Source organism: Emydura macquarii, unplaced genomic scaffold, assembly GCF_026122565.2.
Source record: "Emydura macquarii macquarii isolate MOO-44397 ecotype Brisbane River unplaced genomic scaffold, CSIRO-AGI_Emac_v2 contig_1253, whole genome shotgun sequence".
Classification (NCBI taxonomy): Eukaryota; Metazoa; Chordata; order Testudines; family Chelidae; genus Emydura; species Emydura macquarii.
Window position 1 is genome coordinate 73,412,700 of NW_027131390.1, and position 14,458 is coordinate 73,427,157.

The window sequence follows — 14,458 nt, forward strand, 5'->3', positions numbered from 1 at the left end:
GTGGCAGTCGACGGGAGATATGCAAGCTATATACAGTAACTTGCATATCTCCCATCGACTTCCTAATGTCTCCTTACTTCAGTGTCTCCGCTGCACCGATGGGAAATGCCCTCCCATCAATGCAGTGCTACACTTTTTGCCAGGGTGGATTAACAGAGTCGACTTCTGGGTTTGATTGAGCGAGTCTTCACTGCCGCTCAGTCGAATCTGCAAAATCAATCCTGCACTGCTGGTGGTGCTGTTACCCAAATAACAAATATCACAGGATCTTTTTAGGGGATAGGCAACAAGCCACATTTATTGTGAACACAGAAACTTGGTAAATAGTATTAAAGAAAAGAAAAGTATCAACACTGTAATAACATCAATATTGTGCTTTACTTAGTGAAATAGCATTAATAATAATGTAAACACTAGGGAAACAGTATTAGCATTATATCAATACTACAATTACAGAGACACATGTTTCAATTGATGCTTTCATTCACACTCACACACGCTGACAGGCATACACAGACAGGGAGACAGACAAACATACATAGGGATCTTCCAGATGTCATAGTTACCAGCCTCTTGGTGCTCATGATAGTCACTGGTCAGGTGTCTAGAGCAGCGGTTCTCAACCGGTGGTTCGCGTACCATCGGTGGTACTTTGAAGAAGGCTGGATGGTATGCGAGCCGTACCGCGCAGCTGAATCCGCTGCCGAAAGTCCCGTCCCCCCCCCCCCCCCCCGCCGCCGCGAAACCCCGCCACCGCCGCAAGTTCCCCCCCGCCGCTGCCGCAAGTCCCCCCCACCCCTGCGAAACCCTGCCGCCGAAAAGGGGCAAACGGCGGCAGGGTTTCAGTGGAGGGCATTGTTCCCCCCATGTAACCCCACCGCCGCCGAAAGTCCCCCCCCTGCCGCCGCTGCGAAACCCTGCCGCCGCAAGTCCCCCCCACCCCCGTGAAATCCTGCCGCCGAAAAGGGGCAAACGGCGGCAGGGTTTTGGCTGAGGGCATTGTTCCCCCCATGTAACGCCGCTGCGAAACCCCGCCGCTGCCGAAAGTCCCCCCCCCCCTTTTTGAGAACCGCTGGTCTAGAGCATGAGGATGAGGAGCAAGGTTCTGCCAATGTGCATCGGTACTCCTGGCTGATGTGATGTTGTAGACCCGAACCTCGAGCCTTCATCTTCTTGTCCCATTTTATAGGGAAAGGACCCCATGTAAGTCTATGGGTTTTGCATTATCATGCTGCAACTGCATTCTTGGTGTGATTCTCAATCACCCACATTCTTGCAAGCCTGATCAGATTTTGTCCTTTGAAATGTGCTGGCTCCAAAGTTATCAGGGTGGGTTCCTCTTTGGCCATTTGAACATTTTTGCTCCTTTCTTCTTCTCTCAAGCATTTTAGGTGAGGCTGGTGTTTTCTTCATGTCTGTTTCGATATCCCTTACTGAGACCAATTGTTCAATCACTTTTTCTGTCTACACCCAACTCAATTGCTCAGCCATTCACACTTCAATCACTCAGGGCCAACTCCTAGCTGAAAAACTTACATATTATTTTTAAAGCAAACATTATTTCATTTTTGCCAGTATCTTCTACAATTAGGTAGGTATATTGAAAGTGGGTAAATAGTAAAATTAACAGATAAAATGGTCTTAAAACAGATAGACTTATAGAAAGTAAGTGAACATTTAAAAGGGTAAAACAATAAGAGTCAGTTGAGGTTTTAACTTTTGATTAAAGTTACAGTGTGTCAGGCTGAAGTGCCTTTTGGTAGGAAGGAGGTGGGGTGTTTGTGGCTCTGTTCTTTCATGTCTTTTTCAAAAACAAGATTTTGGCCAACAGTGCTGCCAGCAGTGTAGGCATACCCCGTGACAGATTGACTGATAGAAGTGAGCAGAGACCCTGACAGAAGGTGTCTCTTCAGGAAAAAGTCTGTTCAAGGGATTGGGGCAGTACAAGTCAGCTCTGACCTCCTGTCCCAGTGGTGGGCAGTGCTGATTGGGGAGAAGGTGTATGGCCAGAGCAGTTGGGAGATACGTGGCTTCACCGTATTCATCAGCTTCACTCACAGTTGCTCCACCCCTTGACTGGCAGAAATCCTGGGAAAGGGTGGAAACACCATCTGACCTGCCCTGGAGGCCAGAATGATGCAGAGGGGACACTTTGGCCTTATTCTATTCTGTATAGGTTTTTATACTACCCCTCATCGGCATAGCATTGGAATGCCTTCCCTTAGTGTCCCCTGAAAGTGTAACACTAAGCTCAGTCAATGACTGGTATATTTAGTAATTGCTTTGAGCTCACCATGGTGCATATCTGTACATGAAAATGCACATGTGCATTTACGTTTTGCTGTATGCAGTTTTTGTTATTAAATTACGTAATGGTTTGTAAGGGATCAAAGTGCTGTTAGTTGGTATCCTGTCCCAGGATGGGTGTGATTTATTCCGATGTTCAGAAACCCACATTCAGGCTCTGGTCTTGATCCACAGAGCTGTTGTGGCACTGCAGTCAGCTCTAGACTGATGTTTTTTCCTACCCTGTTGAGATGCATATTTCCAGTTGCCTCTTCCAATCCAGGTCACCTTCCTCCTCCTGCCACAAGTGAGACAGGGAAGCTATAATTTGTCAAATCCACTTTTATAATTTCTATGACATCCCAATGAAGGAGAATAACCTGAAGTTGGATGGTAGTATTGCTTCAGCTTATTATCCTTCTGTACAGTTGATGTGTAATCATATTTGCTTGCTTCAGTTCTGTTGCTTAAAATGCCTTAAGTCTTACCTTATTACAGGCCAATCTTTTTTTTAAAAAAATGTACACATCTGCAGAAAAATGACCTTGGAATGATACATCACTTATCTAAATCAGTTTGCAATATAATGATTGTTTGCTGCACACATAGACATACCTGGACATTATTTTATAGGATGTAATTTTGTATGGGCATCCTTTTATTCTGTTTTGCTTAAATGAAGAGTTTGTAGATATTATTTGATCATAAGCAGCAAATCTCAATTCTAATCAACTTTATATATAAGTAGACTGAGAATATATTGTTTTTTGTGTATCTATGCTATAATAGGATTTTATTTATGTGTAATGAGAATTAAAGATTAATTTTTAACTAGTGTGTGTTTTAAATAGGTATGGATGGCAGAACAGAAAATATCTTATGATAAGAAGAAACAAGAAGAGCTAATGCAACAATATCTTAAAGAACAGGAATCTTATGATAATAGGTGAGAACTTCTGCAGTATTAACAAAAGCTAAAAGATGGGAGTAGGAGGATTTCCTCCTTTTCTGTATTCTCTGGCATCAAGAAACAGCCCACACTCAAGTGATTGAAATTTCATCAACACGTGGTTTCCATCTGTCCCATAGTCCAAAAAAGTTCTCATCACTTTGGAACAGAGATTCATAAATTTGAATCTACCTAAGCAGGAGTCATAAGGATTTTGGTCCTTCCTTTTGTTTTGGGCCATCATTTTTTCTGTTTGCTCCTCCAATTCTCCAAAAATGTTAGGAGTATTCATCCGATTCATATAAATGCAACACTATGCTCTCTTCTTGGAGCAGCAAGTTACCAGAGACTGCTGTGCAGCTTCTAAGCAAGCAAATGTGTATGGTACAAATGTACCACCATAAAAGTTTGTTTTCCATAATGCTGCTAGCAGGGAAGCGAGACACAAAATTGTCTGAAGCATTCATGTATCGTGTTATGTAGTGGTGCCTGCAAAGCCATTGACCAATCTCTCGATTCTTTTAATATTATATTAATATTAAGATTAACAAATGAGAAATTGTGAACTATTATCTCAATTCCCTTGTGCCATTTTTATGTCTTTAAAATAGCTCTTTCAGTAAATAATGTAAATTTTGTCTTTCCTGTGATATGTCCTAAACTCTGTTCTTTTAATTTAGATTGCTTATGGGTGATGAGCGTGTGAAGAATGGTCTTAATTTTATGTATGAGGCCCCACCTGGAGCAAAGAAAGGTACTTCTGATTTCTTAATGTCTTGTGGGAAATTTGATTCAAATATATATAGGTAAGTGACAATTAATGAGGTTCTACTGGATTGTTAAGAAAGCAGTCCCTGCAGAGAGATGCTGAATGGTTATTTATAAAAACTATTCAAAGAAATTCTTAATGTTATATCATTTGCAGATAATTACTTAAAGTATCCATGCCTACATAACTGTTGTATCTAAATCATTGTAAAGTATCACTAGAGTTTTCCTTTAAGAAAAATCTGTTTGTATGAAAAACATTAATTTCATTTTGTGTAATAATATTTCACTATGAACTCTTATTTTAAGTATTTTCTCAAGAATTGAAAATATAGGCACCAATCCTATAAGCACTTAAGCACAAGTATGGCTTTACTAGCATAAGTAGCCCTGTTGAAATCAGTGAGACTACTCACAGTAGTGAAGTTAAGCTTCTGCATAAGTGTTAGCAGGATCAAGGCCCTAGCTTCTGGAACATTAGATTGTTTTGTTACTTGGAACTTCACTTGTATTTACCTACTAACGAATGCAGAGTTCAAAAAGTTACAAAAGTGCTATAAAACTTCAGCTATGTTCTCCTGTTCCTTTGCTGTGTTAGTTTGAAAAGGGAGGAAATGTTACACTTAGGTTTCAAGGCTGTGATGATTATGGCTTTACAGAGTTTGTAACTGAATATGCAAGAGATGATTTCTTTGTTTTATATAGACTATTTTCTGAAATAAGATGCAGTATTACAGTATTAAAAACCATTAAAATGTTCTGTCACCAATGTAGGTATCCACAACAGGCTGTGTGTGTGATTAATGTCTTGTCTTTTTTTTTTTTCATGCTTTTCTGTTGTTCAAACAAGAAACCAAAGAGGTAATTCAACACATCAATTCTTAACACTTTCTTTACATTTACTTAATATAATTTTCAAACTTGATATAAAATTTTCAACGTTCTTGTATTTTATGTTTTACAGCAAGAGGGAGAGACCGAGTACAAATTTGAATGGCAGAAAGTAGCCCCACGAGAAAAGTAAGAACAGTTTATTTAGCTGGATAAAATCTACTCTTTTTGGAGCTAGTTTCAATGTTTTTTTGCTTGCTTTCCTTCTGTTACTTTTCAGGAAGATGGTTTCTCTGATGCTGTCATGGCAGTGTAGCTGGTTAATCAAGCTTTTAAAACTAGAACACACAAACGCCTCGATCAGCTTAGTTTTCTTTTGTTTATTTTCTGGATGCATATTTGAAAACACACCTGTTTTAGTACTGAACACTTAAGTACACCTTTAAATTATTTGAAATTCCTCCCACTTGTTAGTAGTGTATGAGATATTTTGATTGATTTTGGAATAGATATGCATCCTATACATCTAACAATGAGATGTTCTGTAGTGGTTTTGTATATGATAGTTTGACAAACTTTTCCAGTTATTTGATTGTATTAGTCTTGAGAATTTAACCTTTCTTTTTGCATGTAACAGATATGCTAAAGATGACATGAACATCAGAGATCAGCCATTTGGCATCCAGGCAAGTTACACTTATCTTTGTGAGAGTCTTAGGTGTATTTCAAATTTTTGTCTAACTGCATGATATTCACATTGATTTTATCATATCTTATTCAGTAAGTTAAAACACTTCCTTAGGCATAAGAACATAGCAAATTATTAGAAGACATGAAGTTGTACTGTTAACTCAATTATGACTATACTATTTATTCATCAGGTGCGGAATGTGAGATGTATTAAATGCCACAAGTGGGGTCATGTAAACACTGACCGAGAATGTCCTTTGTTTGGTCTTTCTGGAATTAATGCAAGTTCAGTTTCCAATGATGGATCAGGTAGGCACTAGAAATGTATTTCAAATGTTTTGTAACAGTCTATCTCATAAGGAACTGACCATAAATCTCAAAGACATTTCTTTAGATCTAAATGTTGAATGTTACAGGTACATCATGTTTCAAATGGTAGATGAAATAGGAAACAAGGATCCTTGATTCTAATTGTTGCATCTATTGTAATTTCAAGATCATATCTCAGAATCCAAAGATATAATTATCCAATTAGTAACACATGAAAAAAATCTCCCGAACATTGTCCTGGTGACATTGCTTTTCCCCTTTCTATAGCCATCTAGTTCTGATGAAGCGTTGTGATGTCTACTTCAGTTCTGAATGGAAAAAAGATGTTTCTGTGTTGATAAATTAATTGGTTAAAAGGACTATCAAAATCAATGTAACCACAGTTCAGACTCAAACCATAAGGGCATAAGAAGTAGGGTACACCAATTCATACTGGTGATATAGTTTTTCTTAATTTCTTAGAAATCTGAAGTGCCTAAATAAATTAGCAGATGAGTAATTGAGGCTGTTTTCTAAATGCCACATTTTCCCCTCATGTTAGGTTTTCACTCCTTAAAGAACAGTGTTTATTACATCAAAGTCACATAGTTCAGCTTCCATCCTTGGCCTCTCTTCTCAGAATGTTAACCAGGGTGTCAACTGTAATGGCATCCCTGAAGAAATGAATTGAGAATACATTTCATTCTCAGATTATAAAATTCTCCATAGTCTTGGAGTGGAATGTACCACAACATGAAGACGCCTTCATGTTTTTATAACATATCTCTTCAGTGAAACTAGAATCACTCTCAGCTATTTCACTGTGACATCCTTAACACTTTCAGAGTCATAATCTTGGGTCAAATTACTGAAGATAAAAATTGAATTCCCCTTCAAGAATTCAAAGTAGATATAGTGTGGTATGTATTAATCACATGCGCTTCTGATTAAAGGGTGGTATGATCTAACAATAAAATGCAGCATAAGTGTTTCTAGTCAACAAGAAAGATGACAGAGCAAAACTATTAGTTCTTTCTGCATAGTCAGCCTACTGACGATCTCTCTTATCTAGAGGGACTAATTAAAATAATTATATGGTTTTACTTTATTGAAGGGAAGTGCCATAATTCTTTACTTCAAGAAACAGTGTATCTTATACTGCTTTGCTTTTAAGCATTGTCTGAAAATTATACCATCATAATAGTAACTTTATAGTTGTAGATGAGATGGGCAGTCTTTCTGAGCCTCTGTATTCAATGGCTTATAATGTTGCCAAATAGTTTTCTCATGCTTGTTTTCAGCTGAGAAGACATTTTTATTGGAAAGTTTTACTGGTATATGTTGGTGTATGTGTGGGGTGGTGGGATATACTTTACAGCTATTACTTGTGAGAGATGAATTTATACTCAGAAAATTCAATTTTGTGCTGATTTTAATCTTGACTTACATAATCCTCAAGAATACATACTTGTGAAAATTTGAAAGCACTTGTAAATAAGTGTTCACACACATCATATTGTGCCTATTTTTCTTCCTCTTCATAACTGCACCAAGGCCACTTTTCAGTGACTGTTGAAAACCTAACGAGTTTGTTTTACACAATCTCATCAACCCTAAGTAGTCTCTGAGTATGTCAGGCTTTTTCCTAGTCAGGTACCTGTCCCCAGGGCATCTTCCCAAGTGACTGCTAAGAGCACCAGTGAAAGGGATTTAGTATGTCTGATGTACTTTCGGTTTGAACATAAGCGCTATAAATTCCAAAGCTTGTGTGCTCTGGGACTAAGCACCTCCTAAGCACAATCATTTGTTGAAATTTTCAGAAGAAGAAAGGATGCTATCCTGAGCGACTCCTGATGTCTTTTTAACATAGGTTAGGGAGTACGGGGATGACTGGTCAGGGTTGAGGCAAATCTAGAGTGCATATTTAATATTGGTTTGCACCATTAGAGCTGCTGTGATGCAAGTGTGTAAGGCCATCAGTAGGCTTCTTCTAAGAAGCGTAGTGACTTTGGGAAGCATGCAGGACATAGTGGATGGGTTTGCCTCGGAGTTCCCAAACTGTGTGTGGGGGGGTGCAATAGATGGCACGCATATCCCTATCCTAGCACCTGACCACCTTGCCACAGAGTACATAAACCAGAAGGGATACTTCTCAATAATGTTGCAGGCCCTTGTGGATCACAGGGGACGTTTCACCGACCTCAGTGTGGAGTGGTCTGGAAGGTGCATGACGTGTGCATCTTTAGGAATTCGGGTCTGTTCAATGAGATGCAAGCGGACACTTTCTTCCCTGACCAAAAAATAAATCTTTGCTTCTGTTTCCTCATCTACATAAAACTGAGATCCTATTTACCTAGCTCACAGGGGTGTTGAGGACTAATTCAATAATGTTTGAAAAACATTTTGTACATAAAAAGCACTATGCAAGTGCTAAGTATTAAGTTTGCAATTCAATAACAACTACTGCTCCTATAAAAACTAAAATTGTTTTAAAAGTTAACAAAAAATGTTTGGGCCTTTGGTAGTGATATGATAAGGAGCCTGCATTGGACTTATCTTCCTCTTTACACACAAACAGACTTGCATTGCCCTTTAGGACTAGATACCGTATCTACTCCATGTACAAACCTCCCATTGACTTCAGTGAGGATTCCATATGTAGAAGTGCTGCAGGATTGGGCCTATACAGATTAAAGCACATGTCTACTGGTAATCAGAGTCTTGTTCTGTGGAGGGAAACAGCTATTTCTCAAGATCCAAAATGTAGGTCTATGCTGCAGCAAACAGGAAAATAATAACAACCCAAGGCTGAGTTAGATTTGTTTTATTTTTCTTTGCATACAGACCGTTGTACTAATTCATTTGGTGATTCAAGCTAAAAGGAAAAAAACCCTTTAAAAATTCGCCTATTGAATAATATCTCACCAGTGAATAGAGATTATTTTTGCAATAAAGCAATTTCAGTGGATGTGGTTATCATGGGATAATCACACCCCTGGGGTACAGCCTTATCTGTAATCTCCCAGGAGTGTAATTATTTCATGATAACTGCACCCCCTGGTGTTGCATTATTTCCATTATGAAATTCTTAGTTTGATATATAAAGTAACTTACTTTGATCACTGGAAACTGCAAGGTAGTGTTAGAATGTTCCAGCTGTGAGGTTTACAGAGACCAACTATAAGATTTACTACTCCTTTACAAAGTTAAATTAGGCAATCAAAATGCTTCTTCAGGCTAAGCTGGTTTAGAATGTTTTTTACTGACACAATCAACTACTAAGGTTCATAATCAAAATAAGGTAAAAATTATATACAATACTATATATCAGTTCTGACTATGAATTGGTATTCTGTGTGTATATGTATTGGTATTTAATAGTTATACACGAAAGTTCAGATAGCCACCAAAACTTTGCCTGATTTTATACGACCCTTATTTTTCTAATTAGCTACCAGCATCTGTCAATTATTTGTTCTTTTGATGCTTTATGGAGTTCAAACAGCAGCAGCTTTTCATTTCTGAATACATCAGTGGTCTGTTCACAATCCTGGAACTCCTTCATAATGTTTTGATATCTGTTCATTCCAAGGTGTCAATTACAGTAAGTGACGTACACAAATATAAAATATGCCATATAAGTTTGGTAATGGAATTTATTTTTAGAGGAACAAAAAAGGGCTGTAATAAAACTCCACAGTTAGTTTCAAACCTGCGTGACGCCAAAGATGTGGTCATGGCATGTAAAATAAAATAGCATTTAATTCCACTGGAGAAAATGGATCTCTTCACACACCTGCAACAGTGTAATAATATTAAGTGTGGAATGAAAATTGTTAGAGATAGTCAGAAGAATCACAACTGGCTCAATCTCTTCTGAAAACTTAGAAGCATTACTAGAGAAGTGAGACTCTGCTCCAGAAAGCAGTGAGAAGCATGATGCTTTTAATACCAGTTTTTTGTTCCTAGCAGATAAAAAATAGGAAAGCAGAACTTAATTGTCTATTTAATTTAGAATAGTATTTTATTAAGAAAAAGTGGTTTAATGTGACAACCATGAAAATGTGTATAGTCATCTGTATTTAGGTACTACTGGAAAATGCATAGAAAACAAAACCCTCCTTAAAGATCTGCAGCTGAGCACTTTGATTGTAAACAGTAGGATCCTAGCAAAATCTTCATTTAGCCTTGGCATCAATCAGATTTTACATTAAACCCAAATTCATGCTTCAGAATTCTCTGTTATAGTTTATGTGCATTAAATATACTTAGGTTCTATAAAAGCACTGATAAATTCAATAAACACGTGTTCATTGTTAAATACAGTAACAAAACTTTAATACGTCAATAAGACCACTTCCTCTTCCCTCTCCTCCCCTCCCACCCCCACTCTACATCCCCCTCCCCCCCCCCAAAAAAAAAAAAAAAAAGAGAAATCTTGAACACTCTCCCAAATATAGCCTCTGGCAAAAGCATAACTGATTATATTGGCCTTCTGGTCAAACCAACGTGGGGGAGAAGTAAGCTCCAGTGTAGGGGGTCCCTCATTGAAAATACCCTGTCTTCAGCCTTCTCATATTTAAATCAATGGGGTTGTTAGCTCAAGTGCCTCAGCTGATCTCAGTTGCCATAATATAATGTAAGGATGGATAGTCTCTAAGGTAACCAGGACTCAGACTCAAACCATGCAATCCACCTTTCTCATTATCCTCATTACTGTTTTGTAAGAGAGCAAATGTCCCCTTACGAGCAATGTCCCTTCCTTGCTCCCCAAGCCCAACAATTCTTTACTGCTTAGTTTTAGTAATGTTTCATTTGTCAGACCCTCAGATAACCGGCATTACACTTTCACAATTTAGTGGCTTTATTTGCACATTGAACAGGAAACCTAACAGGCTGGAATCTTCAGCACCCCATGCAACAGAATCCCTGGGACAAAGGAGCAATTGCCTGATGTGTTCTCTGGGTCCTTTCTTAGAGAAGAGAATAGGATTGGATTTTCAAAAGTGAGTGAAAAACGTATGTCCCATCAACTTGTGCCTCAACCTGACCTGTGCACTTTTGAAGATCCTGCACAGAGTCACTGGAGCAACTCTTTCCCAAAGTCTTCAGACATGCTGCCAATACCTTATAATTAATATTATTAAAGGCTGCTTACCTATCTGAGACCCCACAGATATTTGATCTTTGTCCATTGCCAGGAGGAAAATCCTCAGAGTTGCCTCCATAACTTAACCACATTTAAAACCAGTTTGAAAGGATTCCAGGGCATCAGAATATTCCCCATTATCAGCAAAGCTGTTTTGCTAAAATAGTCACAGTAACCTTCGCCCAAAAAGGAAGGTTAGAGACAGGGCAATTATTGCCAAGATTATCTGCATCAAGAGACACTTTATTTAATAATAACCTAATAACTGCTTATCTAAGATATTCTGGCATCCTACTCTTCCTCAAAGGAAGCACTGATTAGCTCTACCAATAATAGTGTCATTATCACCCCACTTGGTTTAACCACCCATAAGAGACACTGACTCCATAGAGTCCTCCATAAAGGCCATAGTCTGAAGTTCATGGGGATCTTCCCAAAAGATCAAACTAGTTTAAAGAAAAGGATCGGAGATGTTGCATTTACTGTTTTCTCTATGAAGTAGGTAGAAAAGTTCTGAATGAGAAATGCTCAACTCTGTATAAGTGGAGGTGTAGCCCAGATTCACTTAGGTTGTCTTTTGACCTGGAATGTTTCTGCTGACTTAATTGTCCTTGTGGTGGAGTGAAAAAGAGCTCTACTTTTATATGCATTGCAGCTATGACCTAAATTAAAAAATTCCATCCTGTGATCAAGCTCAGATTGTGATTTCCCTCACTGGTGCTCAACTTCCTTCTTTCTTCGATGATACAAAGGGAAAGGGACATTTTGAGAGCATTTAATGATAGAGACCAAAAAAGTGTGTTCCAAGAAGCTTTTGGGAGAGTAGTTCTTTGGCTTGACAGCATTCTCCCTCCAAGAATTTTAAAGTCTAGCCAATTGTCTTTAGTCTCCAAGGACAGACCAATTAAAACTGGACTTCCTCCTCAGACTGTGAGCCCTGACCACCAACCATAGGAAGCAGTGTTCTGAATCTCTAATCCAAACCCAAAAATAAAATCCAGAGTGTGGCAAACTATGTATATTCATCCAAAGCCAATGAGAGAAACGGCCCTTGGTTGCTAAGAGCTCTTGAGTCAATCTAGAAGAGTTTGTCTGTGTAATCAATGAAATCACCCAGAACAGCAAGACTTTGTGAATTCAGATCTGACAAGAATATGATCAATTCAGCCAGGTGATCTGCACAACTAAATGCTTCCCATTGTAGTCCAGTCCACTCTGCTATGTTCTTTTTTACCAGTGGGATCATCTGGTTTGTAAATATAGGTTGCAAAGTTCACATTGAATGGGTAATCCAGTAAATCCTTGTCCTTCCTTTAAAGGTTGCTGGATAGGCTATGTCTAAAGCTTGACTGATGGTATAGTCACCAGTTTCCCTCTGAAATATCAACGTGTTCTTAGAATCATTGTTGCATAGGAAGCAAAGAGGAACAATGCTGTAGATTTATTCCATCTGAAAAATACAATTTTGGAAATATTACAGTAGCATGTAATCTAAAGGTACTCTTTGGATAGAAGAGAGTGGACAGATTGCTTTTGCCAAATGTTGTTCCAAATCAATGCATTATTCAAAGGATACTATCTTGCGGGTGGTTAGTCCTTATCAGATCTATCAGCATAAATCTATAGAGACTCTAATATGATGATGATTTTTTAGGGCTGGCCTTTTTAGAGTAAAAAGAATACATTTAATCTAGAAACTGTCCCAAACCAGAACCCCCATTCCAGCTCCCTTCACCTGTGGGAAGTTTTGATCTCAGCATTATCACACTGGTCTGTTTCTAGTTTGGAATTCTGGATCTGTACAGCCTCCACACCCAAACTTGAAGGGTTTAGATCTAAACAATCTATGCTTTGGTAAAAACTGTAACTGCCACTACTATGCAAGCATAACATGATGTCTGAAAATCAGTTACTGTAATCTGCTCCTGCCTCTGGTGGGAATATGGGTTATGCTTTCGCTGCCTCTTACCTCATCACTTTCAATAGGTTGTCTAAAATCAAACCTTAGTTGGTAATTTAATTGATTGCATGCTGCAGAATAACAGGTTGATCTTCTGCCGTGCTGACAAAAATGAAAGTTATTATCAGTAAACAAAGCAGGAATTATCAAGCAGTGCATCAGGAGCGGATAGAAGAAATAACAAAGTGCTATTTTTGCTAGTCACTAGTGACCATAAGATTTTGGTACAGTCCATGCTAGAGTTTGAACCATTCTAGCAACAGCTATATTTAATTTAATTTTCTGCCACTGTTGAGGATACTTTGAAAACTATGCTTTAGACTACTTTCATATAGGCATACACTTTAGCAAGAATTATTCTCATGAACAAGAAATCCCTGCCCACATTTGTTAGTGAAACCATGATAGCAACTACTGTGTGTTAAATACAGTGGTTGTCTGTGTGACTTCAGCCATAGTGTGGACAAGACCTAAAAAGGAATAGTTTCAGACATAACTTCCAGTCGTCCTGTGTATCGGAGAGGAGGGGCTTAAATGGGGGATGAGAGAACTTGTAGTTAGACTTGTAGCAAGTGAAATACAGGATTTTTTTTTAATCTTTGTTATTTAATACAGATGATCAGATAGATTCTGTTAAACTGATCTCAGTTGAATGCCATGAGAAATCTGAGCATTCTGTTGTAATGGAATCAAGTTGGCAACATGTTCAAGGATATCCCTATCTAATACCTTACTGCAATTCAGTATAATTGGCTCTTGTATCAGAGCTTCAGAAAAATTCTGTTTACAACAGTATATTTATTTGTTTATATATATTACAGAGGTGCGCTGGCAGCTGTATAGTTAAGATTGCACTCAGATTACACTTCAAACAGGACTTAAATCCCTCATTCACACTTTATTGAATGAGTATAGTGTCCACATTTAATATCCTAACTTTTCCTGGGCTAACTGAATTGTTTGTGTTCTTTCTCAAATAGTAATTTTAGCAGAAGAAACATTCCAGAATGAGCCCATTTTTTTTAAATTTCACCTGAGATGTTTTCAGACTGTGCTAGCTTTATCACAGTCTCCACAAACTTCACATATTCATGCACATAACAGCTCAGATTAGGCCACGCTGTATGTTTTAATTTAAAATGTTAGAATTATTTCTCTTATTTGCCATAACCTGCTTGATCCCTACACAGAAAAGCTCATAGAACTGTCAATTTCCACCAGCTATTTCTATTCTTTGATGCTACTTGCCTGCCTCCATGACTCACCACATAGGCAGGCTGAGTAACCATAGAGGTATTCTAAGGCAGGCTGGGGGAGGCAGAGGGTGAAGTAGAGCTATGGGGGGTCAATGTAGCTTTGGAGCCTATCCAAGGACACCCTCATAACCTGGGTTCCTGCTGCTCAATCACCTTTTACCTCCCCCTCATTTGCTTGTTCAGGTCTCCCTTTGCTTTATACAGTAGTATTGTAGGAACCCCAAAGGTGCACAATGCCAGTCAATGGAGGGATAATAGGT

The 14,458-nt window shown here is 38.4% G+C and overlaps 1 protein-coding gene across 1 annotated transcript in view; it reads left to right on the forward strand.

The window, feature by feature from the left end:
* The window catches only part of CIR1 (corepressor interacting with RBPJ, CIR1), a 44,140-nt gene that overhangs the window by 17,663 nt on the left and 12,019 nt on the right, over window positions 1-14,458 (forward strand). Inside the window, exons 2-7 of the mRNA XM_067549224.1 lie at window positions 3,138-3,232; window positions 3,916-3,989; window positions 4,854-4,864; window positions 4,968-5,023; window positions 5,472-5,520; window positions 5,716-5,833. Of these exons, the coding sequence (XP_067405325.1) occupies window positions 3,138-3,232; window positions 3,916-3,989; window positions 4,854-4,864; window positions 4,968-5,023; window positions 5,472-5,520; window positions 5,716-5,833 (403 nt within the window). The remainder of the gene's footprint in view (window positions 1-3,137; window positions 3,233-3,915; window positions 3,990-4,853; window positions 4,865-4,967; window positions 5,024-5,471; window positions 5,521-5,715; window positions 5,834-14,458) is intronic.